The following is a 22,197-nucleotide window of genomic DNA, read 5'->3' on the forward strand; positions in this document are numbered from 1 at the left end:
AACAGAAGCGCACTATACCCCCACGAACACTTCATTGAATAATACAATAATTAGATAATTGGTGTGTGCCAAATATACATTTCAAATTAAGGCAGCCTGTTCAAATAAACGAAATTATTACGTGAGAATTTTCCATAAAGAGATGTTAATAATTTGCCTAACATTATTGTTACAAAAGTATTCAATTTCTAAAGAGCTAAAATAAGCTTTATGCCAATAGGCCAATATTTCTAAGATGAGAATTTAGGAAATAAAGTAAAATTCTCTCCATAGTTGCATATGAATAGACAAAATATTAACATGTAAACAATAGTCCTCGGTAACAAATCGAATGTGCCCACTATATACAAAAATGTGCATTGATTTGTTGCAAGAAATAAGAAAGATAGCGTGTTCAGTTCCAATATCAGAAATGTGTGTAGGCCTACATTGATTAATTTGTCACAAGGCATAGGCTATAACTTGAACAACGAGATAGGCTATAACCTGAATAACGAGATAGGCTATAACCTGAATAACGAGATAGGCTATAACCTGAATAACGAGATTCATTAACCATGTTATAAATACAAAGGGTTATGTTCCCCCTTTCAAACATCTATTCAGTGACACGTGTATTTCATATTTTATAAATAGGATAACTGTACATTCTTCGATTCATATTTCACTTGATAATTAACACAACGTTTGACACTGTAGAAAACACACAATATGTGAACATTTATTTACATATGTCTACCATCCATAGACAAATGATATCTAGATAAATAAATCCAGATTAAATAACTTACAAATAAATACAAGCCTGGCTTGGAACAATTTCTGCAACACTTGAGGCAATGAAAACGTATAGGAATTGTCTGAAGCGTCTTCTAATAGCTCATTTGTTCCAGCTGACTGGTGCCCTACTGACCTGCACGTTTAGTGGGTAATAATAGAGTTGTCTCAGACTGCATGGAGTTCTTTATTGCATACTGTAGTTCCCTTCGCCTTTTATTGCTGTCTTATTTAAGACGTTGCATCACTAGGCCGAACTCCACCATGTCACATTACCCTTTGGATTAATACAATTAGGAATAGAGTATATTCAGCATAAGTATAGTTTGGTAAACTACTTTAATGTGTAAGGGCATCAACAAATTATTTCCAAAAAGAATGTTCTTGCATAACAATTTGTGAATAAACATAGCCTATCCTACTTCTTGACTCCTACAGGAGATGCAGTGGGCCTATTAACTGAACGCTATTTGACAATCTCCCAGACCTCTGTTTGTTTCCGTTGCCTGCATGGTGTGTTTTCCCTAAAATGATCCCACTACAAAACGTATTTACCCTCAGGACAATTAACATTCAATTACAATGAATAAGTGACTATACATCAGATGGCCCACACCACAACCAACCCTCTGGGCACAGACGTCAATTCAACTTCTAATCCACGTTGGTTCAACGTAATTTCGTTGAAATTACATGGAAACAACGTTGATTCAACCAGTGTGTGCCCAGTGGGAAGTGCCAAAAATGGGCCAAGTTGTCAATAATACATGTGTGGGTTCTGTATTTTAGCCTAATTAGGCTACTCCGCTATAAACTGGTCACATTTGACTTTTCTCTTATCAATTATGAAAAGGCGTGTTTAGTTCCTCCTGCATTGGGTAGAACTGGCTGCGGAGGTGGATGTCATAGGGGACATGGATATCCCGGATGTCAGAGGACCCCCGTGACATTGAGTTCTGACCGAGGGAGTTGCGACCCGCCACCGCCGCGCAGTACCGCATACCGTAATGACAGCTCTTTCCATAGTCCGCTGGCTCCTCGTGCTTTAGGGAGAATATCCCGTTAAAGTTGATTGGAGGGCTCAGAGCACCACTGTCGAATTGAGGGCTCGAACATTCTGGGGACGTGCTCTCGTAGAAGGACTCGTAGGCACTGCAGTAGGAGCTAAATGGTCTGAAAGGTTTGGCGCTGTCCATGGTGCTATTGCCGTGGCCTGAAGACGCCACAGCCTCGGTGGAACTGTGATAAGGCGCAGGGTACATAGCGTCGAATGGGGACCTACCAGTGAAAGATGTCTCTCCGTTGTGGTCCGTGATGACATTTCTGGCATTGAGCTGGAGACAGCCCGCCACTAAGTTGGTGGTTGGCTGAGACAGTCCCTTGCAGAGCGCCTGGACAAATGCCAATAGGTCGGGTCTCTTGCCGGTGCTGAGGATCTCCGACAGCGCCCAGATGTAGTTCTTGGCCAGTCGGAGAGTCTCAATCTTGGACAGCTTCTGCGTCTTGGAGTAGCAGGGCACGACTTTGCGCAGGCAATCCAGCGCGTCGTTCAGCCCGTGCATCCTGCTCCGCTCGCGCGCGTTGGCCTCCTGGCGCCGAATCTTCACCCTGTCCACGCGCCCCTTGGTCATCTTCTTTTTACGTGGGCCTCTCCTCCTTCCTGGTAAACCGTCCACGTCCTCGTCTTCTTGGCCTAGCTCCTCTCTCTCGTCCTCATCCCTCTCCGACTCTAACTCATCCTCCGTGGTTTTGATGTGGGTCTGGGAGATGGTATCGGCTGCTTTTAGGAAAGGTTCTTGTTTACTGACCTTGATCTCGCGCACGCAGTCTAGAGGGAAGTTGGCCCCAAACTGGGTCCCGGTCCCTGGCCTCATTGCTGGCTCATCAAACGGTAAGGTCAACATCGTTCTTCAGCGTGACAGAGGGAAGATACGGCTGATTAGTCCGATGTTATCCGTGATTTTATAATTAGACATTTATTAACATTCTTAGCATTATATTTTACCCATGGCCTTATCTGGACAAATTGACATCCAACCGAATTGAATATTATAGGCTAAAATCATTCAATTTTCTTGAAATATATCTATAAAGGTCTGTCATATAGATGGTATGCATCTGTATGACTTTAGTATACATCTTTACATGATTAGCCTATTACTGATAATAATCCAATGATAAGGACAGTAGCCTAGACACCATACCATTAATTAATTAATTCATTCATTCAACTGAGCATCCTTTTAAACCCTAATTATAAACTATCCTTTTGTTAGATACTTTGATTTCAATTCAATTTCCATCCCACAACATGACACCACTGCATTCTTTTTTTCCCCACACTCAGTCTACATGCATGTTTTCCCTCACCTGGATCCTGTGTCAAACAGTGCACATCTTCTCAATAGCCTTCCAGGTAGCTTTACGCGCCAGCACCTTTTTGTTATCGCGATGGGAGATAGCACCAGAGTGGTCCTACTCTCCTTCTTCTCCTTGTCTTTTTTCTCTCTCTCTGTCTGTCTGTCTCTCTCTCTCTCCCTCTCTCTCTCTCTCTCTCTCTCCCCCCCTCTCTCTCTCTCTCTTTGAGAAATGACACCGATGCCAACTGCCAGAGCTGGTACCCATGCCATCTGCTGATGACGTCACCTGGCAGCGTTGGCCACGTGGTGTGGTCTCGAGGGACTGTTGAATTTCTCCCTGATCATCTGGCATGCTTCTTGCTTCTGGGAAACATCGTAAAGCTTCCCTATAGCTTCTTTAGGAACGGGAGGAAACCAGTAGGGACCTCACACAAAGAACAGATAATACAACAGATGCATGTAAATTCCAAAGAATAGATGTATTCAATGTGAATATCCATGTTCTGTCTCAGGGCATGGTAATGTGTGGATTTTAAATGATAAAAGCAAGGCAATTACGGGGGAATTAAGGATGTAGTTTTAAGCAATTGTATTGAATTCTAAGTTGATGACATGCTATGTTGAAGGTACATAAAACATTACATCAAATGCATGTAATGCATACAAGCCAGAAATACCCACTTCAGAAGTTGCTTAGGTTACACAAATGAGTGACAGCTAGAGTGACATGATTGATAGCTCCTGTCTTTTGGGTCATGTTGTCAAGGGCGTTTGCCAATTGGCTGAGTTTGCACCGATCAGGAGATTCCCAAGGCCTCTCCTAAATGTAGACTTTTTGGGAGAGGAGTGTCATAAAAATAATAACCTGCGATTAGCTAGCATTAATATGCACTAACACCGGTTATGGATGTGTTGAGTAATGCAGCTTCCTACCAATAGGCCCCCAGAGGCCAATCATACTAGTGTGCCTCATTCCATAGTTGCACACAACATCTTTCAATATGAACCGTTTATTGTTACCGTAGAGTAAACTCAATTGTTGTACGATAACTGAGAATGGAGGGTTGATTGAGATCAAAGGTTTTTTGAGTTTAGTTTAGTTTATTAATTTAGACCGTTTAACAAAAACAAGCACACATAACACTTGAAAAAGCCATACATGAATAAAATCATCGAGGATAATCCACAATAACCTCTTGAACTTATTTCCACTGTGGTCCTCGAGACAAGTATTTACATTCACTAGTATTTACATTCACAAGTATTTACATTCACTAGTATTTACATTCTGGATTTAGGGGAAACATTAACATTTGAGTGGTGGCATCTCTGAATCTCTGGTTGGTGGTTGACTAGATGTTTCATGCTTGATTGGTATGTATCAGTCCATGCTTATGTATATGAGTTGACAATATGAATAGCATGTCTTTATTGAACCAGATGACCAAGCATTAACACTTTTGTTCCTTGTCTGGTGATTTGGGGTTAATCTGGGAGGTGGCTTGTATATCTGCCTGTATTCTTCTGTTAATTTGAAGGACATGACTCCCATGCATTCAAATACCATTTAGGGGACTGGGCTGCCTCCATAGCTGCTTTAGTCCTATCAGATATGATGAACAAGCCACTCATTCGCTAATCTCTTGTGAAAGATGAAAACATTAAAATGATACGTCTGTTGGTGGTCTGTGGAAAATGAGGGTTATGAGGACAAATTTCACTGGTGCCAATCAACTCAGAGACACCAAGAAAGCCACATGCTTCTACCTAATAACATTTTTATACTCGTTAAAGAGCATCGTAGATTCACTAGTATTTACATTCGGGATTTAGGGGAAAAAAATAACATTTGAGTGGGTGGCATCTCTGGTTGGTGGTTGACTAGATGTTTCATGCTTGATTGGTATGTATCAGCCCATGCTCATGTTTATGAGTCTGCACGCACGCACGCACGCACGCACAAACACACACACACACACACACACACACACACACACACACACACACACACACACACACACACACACACACACACACACACACACACACACACACACACACACACACACACACACACCTCCATCTCAGCCTGCCCACCTCGCCCCCCTCTATAGATGCCTCAGCTGGCGACAAGCTTTCCGGTCCAGTACACACACCAACATCTGATGAGTCAAACTTCCCATTTCAGACTAATCACTTGACTGCACTAATTGCAAATGCAAATATGCAAATTTATATTAATTAATTACTCTGTTAATTAGTTCTCTGGTCTTTTTGGGCCATAAATCATTGTGCAGTAGAAGGGAGAGAGACTAGACCCATCCCATTTCACATAAAACATTTAATACACACCCCTGCTCCGAAATAGTGCACGTGCTTACTTAAACATTTTTTTAAAATTAAAAATATAAAAAGACGCCTGCTCACTACTGTTGTAAAGAAGAAGAATTAAATGAAGGGGTTGTGATTAAAAAACATTTTATAAAAAGGGAACATATCATCCTTTGTATTTATACCATGCTTGGTGTAGAATGTCATCCAGCGTTTTAATTATTACATATTTCAGACTGACAGGGTGCAAACAAAGAATGTCATTGAGATCTCTAATAGCATCAAAGGTATTCTTGGTGTCTCTCTTACTGACTGTCTGTTTTATGTTGATATCAATACTTTAAATATTTAAACGATCAATTGCAATAGAATACAAAAAGCTTGGATACCAAAAGGCCCAGCCCTGGAAAAGTGAAGACTTTTCACACTTTCATTTCAGAGCTGTAGTTCGCTTAAAGAGTTTGTTTCTATATCCCCTGTGTGAAAATATTAATTTACTTCTGTCTCAGGTTGAAAAGTTGGATAAAAAATAAACAGAAGTGTTGACATACAAAGGTACCCAGGTGTAAGACACATAGCCTGTTAATGGTATGGAAATATGGAGCTGTGAATAATTCATTAATGTTTTAGAAATCAGAATGCTAATTGGTTACCTTGGTGGGAAGCTCTGGTGCAATGGGAACTGTTTCAAAGAAATGAGTGTTTTACTCTATTTGACCAACATTTTTAACATTGTAACCTAATAGTTTGCTGATTATTTGTTGTTAATCTTAATAGTAAGGGGTGGAATTGGTGAAGTACTACGATCATAATCTAACATTCTACTTTGGGCTTTTATAGAATGAGCTAATTTCCTGTCTACTGAGGTATTTTTATAAATTCATACTCTATTTGACCCCATGTCATTTAGTGTGCAAACAACATTTGATGCATATTCTGGCCACAATATAACATTTATTTTTCATCATAACCTTTCCGTGTTATGCCAGATATTAGGAGGGATTCAGAGGTTTGACTTCCAATAATTTATGAAAATGAAGTATTGTTCAGTTCCAGCAGGGTTGATGTGTCAAATTATTTTACATTTTGTTGTTGAATTCAGCCAACGATGTCACCAAGGGATTGAGACCGGGGAGGAGCAGAGGGTGAGTGGATGCCAGCTATGTTGATTTGAGTGTTGTTAATATCTTTGCCGTGCCAGATTTGGAGATCAGGCCAGGGTTTTCTTCGCTCCAGCCCTTTGGCTGTTAGTTCACCTGAGTTCCTGCAGGATGCATGTTGTGTGAACATCCCTGAGCCACCCTACATCTTACCTCTGGTGGTTATTGCTGTGGGGAGACTGGCTGGCAGAGACTGAGTCTGGGGACTCGGGGAGGGGGAGGGGGGTTTGGCAAGGGATCTGGCTACCTCCATTGCCTCCTACAGTCTCCATACCACTTAACTCCCCTGCCTCCCCTGTCTCCTCTTGCCTCCCCTGCCTCCCCTGTCCCCCTCTATTTCCTCCTGTCTCCCCCTGCCTCCAGTACCTTCCCCTTTTATAACTCTATACTGAAATTCTACACTTTTTGCCATGGGGCAGGGATTAATTTTTTGCTGTTTTATAGCTAATTTCCTGAAATTCTACAAATGTTGCTATCTAGAGCCTTCCAGACTTCCAGGCGGGGCCCAACCCTGGAGTTCGGGGGGCCCAGGACACATGCGCTGCGTGCCTGTTCGGTAATCCGGTCCTGCCTACATGCAGCCCCCTGCCACTCCCTGTCTCCCCCTGCCACCCTTCCCATCACCATCTACCCCAGTTTACCTCCCCTTGTCACCCTACCCACCTCCCCCTGTCTCCCCTGCCTCCTCCAGGTCTCTCTTGACTAACCTGGTAAAATGAAGTTTAAATAAATAATCTCCCCACCTGCCTGAGGCAGCTCTCTAGCCAATTGTTCCCTGCAGGCGATGCCCAGTCCAGATTAGGGAACCTTGCCTCCTCGGGCTCTGGCTCTGGAGCTTGGAAGGTTTGTTCTTAGTTAAGCTGCTTGACTATTCATGAAGACAGGACAGCTTCTGAATATGAGTCTATCACTGGCACAGGTATACCAGTGGACTTTCTCACAACAAATAAACAACAATAGATGGATAGACTTGGTTCTTGGTGCCAAGATTAGATAGACTAATACTTTATTGATCCCTAAAGGAAAATCAATATTCATAAGTGGAGGTAAAGACAGGTTTATATTATTGACAGCATCCTCAGAGGTGAGTCACATCACCTGCCATTATTATTCATAATATGAGGTGGGTGGTTGGTTGGTGGAAAGGGCATCACAATGAAGGTTGTTATTTTGTGGCGTGAAACTTGGACTTCTGCCCAGTTTCTCAGATGATGAAAATCACCTTCATGTGTCCCCGCTGGCAGGTGTAAACAAATGAACAAATTGCAACCTTTGAAATAGAAAGTGAATATAGTTTGAGCCTAGTGATTACCTCTCCAACGGAGGTGTTGGCTTCCTCTGTGTAAGACATGTGCCAGGATTCAGGAATGACACTTCTTATTTCACAAATCTGTCACTCACCGTGCAACACCTTTGACATTTGAAATGTAATTTCTATTCATTTAATGAGTGTTAAGTACATGTTCTGTCACTGACAATTAGATACACGTTTGATTGGAGGAGAAGAAGCATTTAAATTGTACTCAAAGTAAGCATAGATATTACCAGATATGAACTATTTCAGCACATTTAGTTTAATAAATCAAATAGAGCGCTGACAGTACTAGGTTGCTTGTACAGTTTCGGGTGGTATCAGGCCAAGTCCAATATTTACTGGATACTATAGTTAAAATACAGTAATATGACTTACATGTTGTTGTGGCATTTCAGTAATGTTAGAGGAAGGTTATGGCTTAGTTAGTGGGGCCCCAGCTGGTTGTGGGAATGTCATTTTTATCACGTGCCATCAAACCTCTGTTCCAAAGCCAATCTAATTGTCTAAACTGGAATGGAACAGCACCCTATTGTACAGTGAGGCACTAAGGCAAATATTGTTTTGGATGCTTTCCTGGAAATCCTTTACAAAAAATTACATCAAGATCACATTAATACATGAATAGATGGATGGACATGATAGTTGATGGATATGGATGGAAATGCATAGGCACATGCATACGAACCACTTCTGCCATTTCTATAACCCGAACAGAAACCATCTCGGTGGCATCTGCATGTGTTCTTCAATGGAAGTGTATCATATCGCTGAACACTTTAACACTAATAGAACTCTTACATTCTAATAGGGGTTGCTAATGACCCGTGTGAAAACAGAGGAGCTTCGGCAGAGAAGAGAGAGATCAGATGCAAATGACACAGCTTGCTACGACGCTAATGGCCGTCGAGACGTTGTACTGAACGCACACATACTGTTTACTCATGTTGCTCTTCCTGTAAAGAAAGATTGGTGTGCCATGGGAAAAGGAAAATGGAGTTGGGTTGTAAAATGTACACATACATACGCGCAGAGATATGTACGTAGCTATGTACAGTATGTCATGAACACAAACAAAGAGTGAAACATGCTCAAACACATAACTCATAATAACACCAACACACCTTTCAACGTTACAGAAAGTTAATGCACATGTCAAATAAAAGCACAAATACCATCTGGTTGGTTTGTACTAATGAGTTGCTTGATTTAACTCATTTCACCTCTGTTGAATGGTACCAGTGCTAGGAGACTTGATGCTTGGAGTGGGGTTGGTTAGAGAGGCGTGCTGGTCTAGTTGGGTCTCTGGACCCTCAGGACATGGTTAAATGTCCTTGGTTTCAACAGACAGCTGTCCCTACTTAGACTCTAATTTCATATTCTCCTCCCTCCCCTCCTCTCCCTCCAGTCTGGTGGATAAGATGCATTCATAGACTGGAAACAAGGGCCTGGCACCACGTCCACTCCCCCGCCTTGTTGACTAAACTAATCTACCCAGCCATAGTGCTGCTACCGAGGGAACTCGGACCACTACTTGACTCTGTGATCTGGGATGGTTGTGGAGATTAATTTCCTGAGCCATTAAAGGATGGGCCGTGTGTTAGAGACTGGGGAGGAGAAATATGTACAGTGCATTCGTAAAATATTCAGACCCCTTGACTTTTTCCACATTTTGTTACATTACAGCCTTATTCTAAAATTGATTACATTTTTTTTTTCCAACCACCAATCCAATCTACACACAATATCCCATAATGACAAAGCAAAACCAGGTTTCTATATATATTTTTTACAAATGTATTACAAATAAAATGAAAATATAACATTTACGTGAGTATTCAGACTGTTTGCTCAGTACTTTGTTGAAGCACCTTAGTCAGCGATTACAACCTTGATTCTTCTTGGGTATGATGCTATAAGTTTGGCACACCTGTATTTGGGGAGTTTCTCCCATTCTTCTCTGCAGATCCTCTCAAGCACTGTCAGGTTGGATGGAGAGCGTTGCTGCAGAGGGCTTTCCAGAGATGTTGATTGTGTTCAAGTCCCGGCTCTGGCTGGGCCACTCAAGGACATTCAGAGACTTGTCCCAAAGGCACTCCTGCATTGTCTTGGCTGTGTGCTTAGGATCGTTGTCCTGTTGGAAGGTGAACCTTCGCCCCCAGACTGAGGTCCTGAGGTCTCTGGAGCAGGTTTTCATCAAGGATCTCTTTGTACTTTGCTCCGTTCATCTTTCCCTCAATCCTGACTAGTCTCCCAGTCTCTGAAAAACATCCCCACAGCATGATGCTGCCACCACCATGCTTCACCGTAGGGATGGTACCAGGTTTCCTCCAGACGTGACGTTTGGCAATCAGACAAAATAGTTCAATCTTGGTTTCATCAGACCAGAGAATCTTGTTTCTCATGGTCTGAGAGTCTTTAGGTGCCTTTCGGCAAACAAGTGGGCTGTCATGTGACTTTTACTGAGGAGTGGCTTCCTTCTGGACACTCTACCAGAAAGCCCTGATTGGTAGAGTGTTGCAGAGATGGTTGTCCTTCTGGAAGGTTCTCCCATCTCCACAGAGGAACTCTGGAGATCTGTCAGATTGTCCACCGGGTTCTTGGTCACCTCCCTGACCGATGCCCTTCTCCCCCAATTGCTCAGTTTGGCCGACAGGTCAGCTCTAGGAAGAGTCTTGGTGGTTGCAAACTTGGGGACCTTCAATGCTGCAGAAATTTTTTTGGTACCTTTCCCCAGTTCTGTGCCTCAACACAATCCTGTCTCACAGCTCTACAGACAATTTCTTCGACCTTATGGCTTGGATTTTGCTCTGACATGCACTGTCAACTATGGGACCTTATATAGACAGGTGTGTGCCTTTTCAAATCATGTCCATTCAAGTGAATTTGCCACAAGTTGACTACAATCAAGTTGTAGAAACATCTCAAGGATGATCAATGGAAACATGATGAACCTGAGCTCAATTTTGAATATCATAGCAAAGGGTCTGAATAATTATGTAAATAAGGTATTTTTTTTATTAGATTTTTTATTAGCAAAAACATCTAAAAACCTGCTTACACTTTGTCATTATGGGGTATTGTGTGTAGATTGGTGCGGGAAATAGTTTTATTTCTCGCATTTTAGAATAAGGCTGTAACTAAACAAAATATGGAAAAAGTCAAGTGTTCTGAACACTTTCTGAATGCACTATTTATCTCAGTGATGGTCTGTGCTGTTTAAGATGAGGAGGACGATACATTTTCTTATGAGCATGGCCTTATTTCTATTACAAGATATTGGATGACTGTCATTCATATTCCATTCACCCAGCTCAATGTAACATTGATAGATTTAGGCTACTACATGATACTCACATTTTCCTATACTCATCATGACGATGCTACAACCTAGCCTAAGAATGAATGTTTACAACGTAGGTGCACAGTTCAAGAATTTTTTTTGTAACCAAGGTGACAGACAGTAACACATTCAATATCGTCTTGCACACTCTTGCCTGCATCTAGCTGATCTAGGGTGTAATCATTAGTCCAGCAGTTGCAAACGAGAGTTTCTATTGGACAAATTCAGGTGAGTTTATCCCCATTTCGCTCCATTTGCTTCCATTTAAGAATATGTTTTTTAACAGAATCGACAGAACTAACACAACCCTGATCATACACAAACACATGTTCATTTTCATAGCAGCCACATACAAACAGCATGATCACTTTTCTCTATGTAATTCCTTCGCACATCTACCAGCTCTCCTCCTCTCTCACCTTTTCCCTTCGCTTATGGTCTTCAGTGCACAACACATCAGCTGTCTATGACCAGCCCAAAAAAACTTTCTAAGCCAAACCTTCATATCATAACCACTAAACGCTACACACAGCCTACGTTATTGTAACCATATTATTGTAACCATACAGTGTACAGTCAGCAAGCAGTTTAGCAGTTGCACCGGCGGGCCCCTCTGGCAATAAATGAATAAAACCAAAAGCTTACCTTGACTTGGAAGAGTTCCAGTGTTGGATACCCACAGCCTGCTAGCTAACATAACAAACAGTCCTCTCTGTTCGAGCCAGGTGTTTGAGTAGGCTAAACTAGCGAGCTAGCTAAGTAAATGAAAGTGAAAAAAATACTACAAAATATAGATAGCTCTCCCTCTCTCTCTTGCTTCTTCCTTTTTGAAGAAATGTATTTGTTTAAGAACTGTTCAACTATTGTCTTTCTCTCTCTTTGAGTCAACTAATCACAACGTTTTATGCACAGCAGTGCTAGCTAGCTGTAGCTTAGGCTTTCAGTACTAGATTCATTCTCTGATCCTTTGATTGGGTGGACAAATTGTCCTCCGGAATTTGCCATAATTAATGTGTAAGTCTATGGAAGGGGATAAGAACCATGAGCCTCCTAGGTTTTGTATTGAAATCAATGTATCCAGAAGAGGAAGGAAACTAACTGTCCTCCTCTAAAACATACTGCAAAACAGTGTGTTTTAATCAATATTTAGTGAGATTTAAATATATTTTAATATAGTTTAATATAACTTTTTTAATGTTTCACTATTTTAATTTTTATGAAATTCACTGAGGAGGATGGTCCTCCCCTTCCTCCTCTGAGGAGCCTCCACTGGTATAACTACACTACGCATCTGAAACAAGCAACAGCATAGTTTTAAAAGTTACAGGTTCATCTACTTGTGTCTACTTATCTACACATTGTCTCAAAATAAAAACACCATGAATTAAAGCTGACTGTATAATTTCAGAGTATCCCTTCATCGTTATCACAGATGCTTCCTGGCAAAATGCTAATATAGTCTCCATTAATCCCCTAATAAATGCTGCTCACTTTGTGAGTAAATACATGATGTAACACTAAGCAGCCAGTGAACTGCATGGGTTTGTTATTGTCGTGCCCATTGGAACGTTATCTCTCTCTCTCTCTTCTCTCTGTTCACAGCCGATCTGATATCTGATAGGCCCATCTGGTCAGCCTGCTCTGGGGCTGCTGCTGCGTTAGTCATGGCCTGGCCTGGCCGTGTCCACTTCTGCCCACTGCCCACCCTCCAGCCTGTCTCTCTGGGGTCTGTCCAGTGGGCAGTGTTCATGCCACCCACAGACAGGCTGCTGTGCCCACTGCCCGGCCTTTTCCAGTTGAGCTAGGCCTGAGCGGCCGGACGGATGGAGGGATGTACTGTGTGGCTGTGAAGGAACACCGTGAACCACCATGGAATATGGAATAACAGCAAGAAGTTGAACAACAATAAGTCACATATGGCCCTTCACTTTTAAAAGCATTCAGTGCCATGAGGCTAATGAATATGGATGGAAGAATGGTGTTGAAGGAGATGAACTACCCTATGAGCTATAGAACGCTGTTTGGGTCTTTGCATGCAAAAAAGGTACAAGTCAAATACACTTTAAATTTGCACAAGCAAGCCAGGTGTCACCACTACGATCAGTAGCACTGTCAAAAATGTACAAAAAAACAAGTCTGCAAACAAGCACACACACCGTCTGTGTGAGCATTTTAAATAAGATCAAGATCAAATGAGCAGGATAAAAAAATTGTGCAAATATCTATGTTATTAGAAACTTTGGGGTAGCTAGCTAGCTTTAGCTTGGTACCATCCTAGCTAGCACCAATGCAACCAGCCTGAAAACAATGACCAGCAGAAACTGCAGTCATTTTCAATATTCTCAGAAATGATTTAGGGATCCATGTGAGTAAGTATTAGCTAGGTAGCCACTTGTTGTACTCCTATTAAACTCGAACTTCAGTTTTTGAAAATACCTAGCTAGCCTGCTACGTAACCCTGTTGCCCAAAGTAACATTATAAGCATCCAGCTAACTTCATCTGGCGAGTGAGTCTTGACTGGACCGGGTTATGTGTTGTGAAGCTAGCCACAATAAGGATTAACCACCATAGTGGAATTAGCGTTTGACCTTCAAAATAAGTCCCTCTTTGAAAGTGATGCAAATGGTTACAATTGGTGGAATCATGCCATATTTAGACTAGATAATGGTCATCTCTACGGGATCGGTGTCCCCCCGCAAGACAGTTGAGTTAACTTGTGCTAATGTGATTAGCATGAGGCAGTAAGTAAGAAGAACATTTCCCAGGACAGAAAGCTTAAATTCTTGTTAATCTAACTGCACTGTCCAATTTACAGTAGCTATTACAGTGAAATAATACCATGCTATTGTTTGAGGAGAGTGCACAGTTATGAACTTGAAAATGTATTAATAAACCAATTAGGCCATTTGGGCAGACTTGATACAATATTTTGAACAGAAATGCAATGGTTCATTGGATCAGTCTAAAACGTTGCACATACACTACTGTCATCTAGTGGCCAAAATATAAATTGTGCTTAATACATTGTGGCCTTTCTCTAGCATTTCAAAGATGATGGAACCAAAAACAAAACAAAAAAAATACATGTATTATTTGTATTATCTTGTACCAGATCTAATGTGTTATATTCTCCTACATTAATTTTGCATTTCCACAAACGTTAAAGTGTTTCCTTTCAAATGGTATCAAGAATATGCATTTCCTTGCTTCAGGTCCTGAGCTACAGGCAGTTCGATTTGGGTATGTAATTTTAGGCGAAAATTGAAAAAAAGGGTCTGATCCTTAAGAGGTACACGGTTGGAGTGTTGGAATGTTGAGCAATGAAATGGGGTATCAGTCTATTCGGTGACACCCACAGAACACAACTGTGAAGAGTTTTTGCAAATATTAGCATAGTAGCTCATTGCAGGACTTTGGCGGTGGGACTTTGCCTCCCCAGTCAGCCTATTGTGCATATATTGACATTCATATTGCACTGTACACTCTTACTTAAGGATTTGTGATCAATGAAATATGGCATCAGTCTACTCAGTACCCAAGTGCTTTTTTTACCAAAGTCCTCCTCGGAGTTATCAGACTCCAAAACACCACGTTGTATTGTTTTTCCTCTAGAAAAGTGTTCAAATCAAATGTTATTTTATTTGTCACAAGTGCCGAATACAATCTTACCGTGAAATGCTTATTTACAAGCCAACAATACAGATTTAAGAAAACAGTTAAGAAAAGTTTTACTGATTAAAATAAAGTAAAAAATAAATAAGTAACACAATAAAATAATGATAGTGAGGCTATATACAGAGGGTGCAGGTACCAAGTGAATGTGCAAGGGTACAGGTTAGTCGAGGTAATTTGCACATGCAGGTAGGAGTAAAGTGACTATGCATAGATAATAAACAGTGAGTAGCAGCAGTGGAAAAACAAAGGGGGGGGGGGTCAATGCAAATTGTCCAGGTGGCCATTTGATTAATTGTTCAGCTCATGGCTTGTGGATGGCAGGAAACTTGGCCCCTGTGATGTACTGGGCCGTACTCACTACCCTCTGTAGCGCCTTACGGTCGGATGCCGAGCAGTTGCCATACCAGGCGGTGATGCAGCTGGTCAGGATGCTCTCGATGGTGCAGCTGTAGAGGATAAATTTTGGAGGATAAATACACATAAACTCAGCAAAAAATGTCCTCTCACTGGCAACTGTTTATTTTCAGCAAACTTAACATGTGTAAATATTTGTATGAACATAACAAGATTCAACAACTGAGACATAAACTGAACAAGTTCCACAGACATGTGGCTAACAGAAATGGAATAATGTGTCCCTGAACAAAGAGGGGGTCAAAATCAAAAATAACAGTCAGTATCTGGTGTGGCCACCAGTTGCATTGAGTACTGCAGTGTTTCTCCTCCTCATGGGCTGCACCAGATTTGCCAGTTCTTGCTGTGAGATGTTACCTCACTCTTCCACCAAGACACCTGCAAGTTCCTGGACATTTCTGGGGGGAATGGCCATAGCCCTCACCCTCCGATTCAACAGGTCTTAGACATGCTCAATGGGATTGAGATCCGGGCCATTGCAGAACACTGACATTCCTGTCTTGCAAGAAATCATGCACAGATCAAGCAGTATGGCTGGTGGCATTGTCATGCTGGAGGGTCATGTCAGGATGAGCCTGCAGGAAGGGTACCACATGAGGGAGGACAGCGTTGAGATTGCCTGCAATGACAACAAGCTCAGTCCGATGATGCTGTGACACACTGTCCCAGACCATGACAGACCCTCCACCTCCAAATTGATCCCGCTCCAGAATACAAGCCTCGGTGTAACGCTCATTCCTTCGATGATAAACGCGAATCCGACCATCACCCCTGGTGAGACAAAACCGCGACTCGTCAATGAAGAGCACTTTTTGCCAGTCCTGTCTGGTCCAGCGACGGTGGATTTGTGCCTAAAGGCAACATTGTTGCCGGTGATGTCTGGTGAGGACCTGCCTTACAACAGGCCTACAAGCCCTCAGTCCAACCTCTCTCAGCCTATTGCGGACAGTCTGAGCACTGATGGAGGGATTGTGCGTTCCTGGTGTAACTCGGCATTTGTTGTTGCCATCCTGTACCTGTCCCGCAGGTGTGATGTTCGGATGTACCGATCCTGTGCAGGTTTTGTTACACCTGGTCTGCCACTGTGAGGATGATCAGCTGTCCATCCTGTCTCCCTGTAGCACTGTCTTAGGCGTCTCACTGTACGTACATTGCAATTTATTGCCCTGGCCACATCTGCAGTCCTCATGCCTCCTTGCAGCATGCCTAAGGCACGTTCACGCAGATGAGCAGGGACCCTGTGCATCTTTCTTTTGGTGTTTTTCAGAGTCAGTAGAAAGGCCTCTTTAGTGTCCTAAGTTTTCATAACTGTGACCTTAATTGCCTACCGTCTTTAAGCTGTTGGTGTCTTAACGACCGTTCCACAGGTGCATGTTCAGTAATTGTTTATGGTTCATTGAACAAGCATGGGAAACAGTGTTTAAACACTTTACAATGAAGATCTGTGAAGTTATTTTGATTTTTACAAATTATTTTTGAATGACAGGGTCCTGAAAAAGGGGCGTTTCTTTTTTTGCTGAGTTTAGTAGGTTGATTGGTACAATACATGTGGCTAATTTCACAGTGGTTTCATAGTCCTGCAATGAGAGCTAATGTTCTGTGGGTGTCACTGAGTAGACTGACACCCCATGTCATTGATCCATAATCCATAGGTAAGGCTGTAGACTTAGATAAGTATGCCCCCAATGCAATTCTAAATTCTAATACATCCACATTGTTATTAACAGATTTTTGTTAAATTAACCAATTATTGTCTTTTGTTGAATTTATATAACATTCCAATCTCGTTTAGAATGAGCTATTCAATTACGGCACTATTTGTGTTAATTTGCAACACTTTCAATGAGAGACTTTTATTTTGAATGCGAACTGCAAATTCCTTTATTGTAACTAATCCTTATTGTATCTAGCTTCACATAGGTGGGTCTGACCGTCATTAATCAAATAACTGTTTTATAAATGAGGGGTATTTTAGATTATGACACCTAGCTATATTGTTAGCTAGCTAACTATAGCTACTGAAACAGATTATGTCGACACAAGTATTGTTTGTCGAGGGCCGTCAAACCGTGCCAATATATCCTTCAAACACCGGCTTCTCGGGCATTATAACTTTTATACAACAGGGTTACCAACATATTCAAATAATGATTGACATATTTTCATTAAAAACGTTATTTTTATAAATGTATTCATACTTTCATCCATCCACAATATATAGTCCCTACACAAATCTAGGGTTGCTACCCAAGCCGGCTAGTTGTTCTTTAATCGGTTCGGTTGCTAGAGAAGCGACCCAGTCCTTCAGTCTTTTTGTTCTGTATCTATGGATGGACCCAGTCGTTAGTTCTAAATGTTCCGTTGCCAGCTCTTATCCCTTGCTTGCTAGCTAGCCAACTACAGCTAGCTTAGTCACATAAAAAAAGTGCAGCCAGGGGCCTCCCAAGTGGTGCAGAGGTCTAAGGCACTGCATCGCAGGGTTAGAGGCGTCACGACAGACCTGGGTTTGATCCTGAGCTGTATCACAACTAGCCGTGATCGGGGGTGTCCTCTGACACATTGGTTGCGGCTGGCTTTCGGGTTAAAATGGTATATGTTAAGAAGCACAGTTTGACTGGTCATGTTTTCGGAGAATGCATGACTCGACCTTTGCCTCCCGAGTCCGTTGTAAAGTTACAGCGATGAGACAAGATCGGGAAAAAAAATATATATATATATTATTTAAGTGCAGCAAAAATTACAGCAAAGTAGCCGCATTTGCGTTTGTTTAAGCTGTATTCTAGTGAAATTTATTTGGAGACATCCATAGCAATGAGATAATGAGGCATGATTTCACCTGGCATAGAAAATGTGCTCACTAACCAACAACACAGCTAACACAATTATTTCAAATTGAAGCTGGAAAGACTGCAAACTAGCTGCACTTAATTTCGTTTAAACTTTTTTCAATTGATATTTCTTTGTATATATTCATAAAATTATGCCATCTGATTCAGTATTTTGACTGGCTGAGAAACGTTGTCTGCCTGTCTGCTGTCTGTCTTGTCCCGACTCCCCACTCTTTCATAACTACGGGACAGCTGTTGATGAAATTTGAACATTGAAACAACGTTGCAAAAGTTGGAGAGACAGACAGGTTTATACAAATCTCCACTGTTGAAAATGAAATGTTAGTCCAAAAGAAATGTGAGATTATGTCTAGATGCTCTTTATAGTGAGATCAAGTGTATAAATTGCCTGGCTGGGCTGATGAGACAGTGGATTGCGCAGTCAGATGGAACCGAGTATATAGGCATTTTAACATCATAGATTTAGCTGGTAGTAACTTCTGGAATAGACACTGACTGGAATGCGGTTTTAGCCAATCAGTATTCAGGATTTGACTCACCCCTTGTATAATGTGTATTATATACAACGTGTGGGTCTAATCCTGAATGCTGATTGGTTAAAACAGCATTCCAGCCGGTGTCTATTCCACAAGTTACCACCAATTAATAAACTTGATCTCCACAAAAAAAGTATGACAAAACATTTATTTTTACTGCTCTAATTACATTGGTAACCAGTTTCCAATAACAATAAGGCACCTAGGGTTTTGTGGTAACAGTCATATTCAAGTCCTGATTGGTCAACAAGCTTATTTGACGCATTAAATAGCGTTATTTGACGTGTATCTTTTTTGACACGCAAAGACCCAAAATGGCATTCCCTAATGAGCCGTTGAGACAAATAACTAGTTGGTATTCGGTTGTTATTACTGGATACCGACTGCAGGTATCATAAAGCGTCTCAGAGTAGGGATGTTGATCAGGGATCAGGTTTCACATGTCCATATTGTTATGATCTAAAAAGCTAAACTGATCCTACTCTGAGACGCTTTATGAATACAGGCCCAGGTCTCAGAGAATTGAGCATTGATGTTTAAAAAGTAAAAGAAAGAAAAGGCCAACTTGGCCTGTAAAAGATACATATTATTTCTCAGCTGTATTATGTCTTCATACAAATAGTTAACTGAACATCCTACACCTATCCTAAGCAAAATCCCTCGTTCTTATAGGCTTACTGCTGATGTAGATTAACAGCTACAGTGGTATGTCTAAAAGGATGTGTTTTTAAGCCCTAACAAACCGCGCCAGATGTTGCGTGATTAGACTGGCAGGTTGCTAGCTGCTTAGATATTCATCGTGGAGAATGTATACCATTAAACGTAAACCTAATATAATGCCGCTTAATTAGGGTATAGGTAATATATGCTGTTTTTATCTGCACATATAGGCCCATTTCAGGGTAACAGCATGCCAGGTATCTGATTGGTCGATAGGTGTTAGTTATTCACAATTAATGTAAGTGTTAATCTAGCTGCTTTTAAGAAACTGTACCATCACCGTTACAAATAGACTTGATACAAACAGGGGATTTTATATACATTCGCACGTCCTCTGCACTACGCCTTTTATGGTTAGCATCTCAGCACTGGGGATATTTCAATGAGATTAGTCTGTCAGTGACACCTAACGGTGTAAAGGGAATGGTGCAACCATATTAATAGAATCGTTCTAGTTCTGTGGGTGCAACTTTGCTCAGTGTGGCGTGGTGTATACAGTTCCTGATAACTGTACGCAATAGTGGTGCGCGGGTCAGCTGTATGTTCACCCGCACCCACCCGCAATCGCTAATAACCCATTCGGAACCGCCCAGCTATATGTGATAAGGTTAAAATCGCCCAAACTATAATCCGTAATTATAGAAAATGCGCTATAGGCTACAGTCAAAGTCAGCAGAATGATTTTTTGTTGTTGCCTGATGTAAATATGTTTCTGCTTAGAATTTCCGACATTTTGGTAGGCTATTTGTTAGTCAATTGTCTATAATTAGATACATGTAGCTTCTCTTTTGACATTATATGTTGCCCTGCAAAACTAAACAAACTCTTGCTCAACAGAATAATGTAATAGATCGATATAATTCATTATTCAATCTAGTTGACATAGGTAAAGTTTTCTCTGTCATCTTTCGGGAGCAAAGAAGTTTAGGGAATAGGGAGAAAATAAGATAACGCAGAAAAAAGAAAGGTGTGAAAACCACCCAACTGTTTCTGTTAAGTGTTCAGTTCGGCTTCGATGCATATTTTATGTTGTTGAAATAGACCTAATATTGGGTTTTATGATGTTTTTATGATAAAGACAGCACATATACAAATGGTATCTAGCTAGCATTCCATTCTCTCAAGATGCAAAAATAAATAAATCATATTTTTCCACTCCTGTTCCCAAGTCCAAATTTTGCCTACATTTGGTGGATAATTTTACTGCAGGAAATGCTTAATTCTGCATGCGTTATTATTAAGGGTATAGCCCTATTCGCACCGGACTAGTATTACCAGAGAACCTTCTCTCTTTTTTTTCTATAATTCGACAGCTATTACGGAAGCCTGGAGTTTGTTTTCTAGACTTGAAGATATTCCAGGCGATAACAAACTACACTGATAACTCGAGTTTGGTTCCCAAGAATTCAAATCCATACCAAAACAACTTTGGTATAATGTCGCCATAATATTTAAATTGAGGAAGTGTGTTGATAATAATTAGGATATGTCAGCGATCTGCAGTAGAAGACGTCCTAAATGCCCCCAGCCTTCAGCTAACTTGCCGATGTTATCCGTTTTTAGGATATGGATGAGAAAGTGAATTTGTTCCAAATGTTTACTACGGTTGTATGCTGCTTTGGGATCTATTAATAAGGGTTGCATTAAATAGGCGCAATGTTTTAATGATGCGTTTGGCGATGTTCAATTCATTCACACAAAACGCATTAAACAAAAGCATTTACTGTGAAAGTTGATACGTGCACTGTAGGCACTTCATATATACAGTTAAAGTCGGAAGTTTGCACACACTTAGGTTGGAGTCATTAAAACTCGTTTTTCAACCACCACAAATGTCCTGTTAACAAACTATAGTTTTGGCAAGTCGGTTAGGACATCTACTTTGTGCATGACACAAGTCATTTTTCCAACGATTGTTTACAGACATATTATTTCACTTATAATTCACACAACTAATTTTTCCAACAATTGTTTACAGACAGATTATTTCACTTATAATTCACTGTATCACAATTCCAGTGGGTCTGAAGTTTACATACACTACATTGACAATGCCTTTAAACAGCTTGGAAAATTCCAGAAAATGATGTCATGGCTTTAGAAGCTTCTGGTCGGCCAATTGACATAATTTGAGTCAATTGGAGGTGTACCTATGGATGTACTTCAAAGCCTACCTTCAAACTCAGTGCCTCTTTGCTTGACATCATGGGAAAATCAAAAGAAATCAGCCAAGACCTCAGAAAAAAAAATCATAGACTTCCACAAGTTTGGTTCATCCTTGGGAGCAATTTTCAAATGCCTGAACGTACCACGTTCATCTGTACAAACAATAGTATACAAATATAAACACCATGGGGCCATGCAGCCATCATACCGCTCATGAAGGAGACGCCTATTTAGGTCCGGAGCTGCTTAGTGTATACACTGAAAACAAAATTGTCCAATCAATGTTGCTAAGAATAAAATCAGTCCATGGTACTGATTTCTTTCTTTCTGTGTGTGTATGTGCGCAGGTATATATATATATATTTTTTAACTCAACCTACTTGTAGGCTAGTTGAATGTCAATGCCATCCTCCTCTCGTTCATGTTGGCAAAACGGTCTATGGCTCTGTCATACAGTACACTTTAAGTTTTGGTTTTCATAGCCCACATAGGTAAAATGCTTGCTAGCTTTCTCTCATGAACCAGTTAAGTTTGCTAGCTAGTTAACATGAGT

General features: G+C 41.0%; 1 protein-coding gene across 1 annotated transcript; it reads right to left on the reverse strand.

Annotated features, from left to right (window-relative positions):
* Positions 1-524: 524 nt before the first annotated feature.
* LOC139420683 (neuronal differentiation 6a) lies at positions 525-2,681 on the reverse strand. The gene has a single exon (XM_071170903.1). It carries the CDS (start codon positions 2,679-2,681, stop codon positions 1,617-1,619), a length of 1,065 nt encoding a protein of 354 aa, XP_071027004.1. The 3' UTR covers positions 525-1,616.
* Between the last annotated feature and the right edge of the window lie 19,516 nt (positions 2,682-22,197).

The sequence above is a fragment of the Oncorhynchus clarkii genome, chromosome 11 (genome assembly GCF_045791955.1).
Source record: "Oncorhynchus clarkii lewisi isolate Uvic-CL-2024 chromosome 11, UVic_Ocla_1.0, whole genome shotgun sequence".
In the NCBI taxonomy this organism is placed as follows: Eukaryota; Metazoa; Chordata; class Actinopteri; order Salmoniformes; family Salmonidae; genus Oncorhynchus; species Oncorhynchus clarkii.

What these genes read in the sequence shown, in the direction of transcription:
- LOC139420683 (XM_071170903.1), bottom strand. Translation starts at nt 2,681, where the DNA reads ATGTTGACCTTACCGTTTGATGAGCCAGCAATGAGGCCAGGGACCGGG.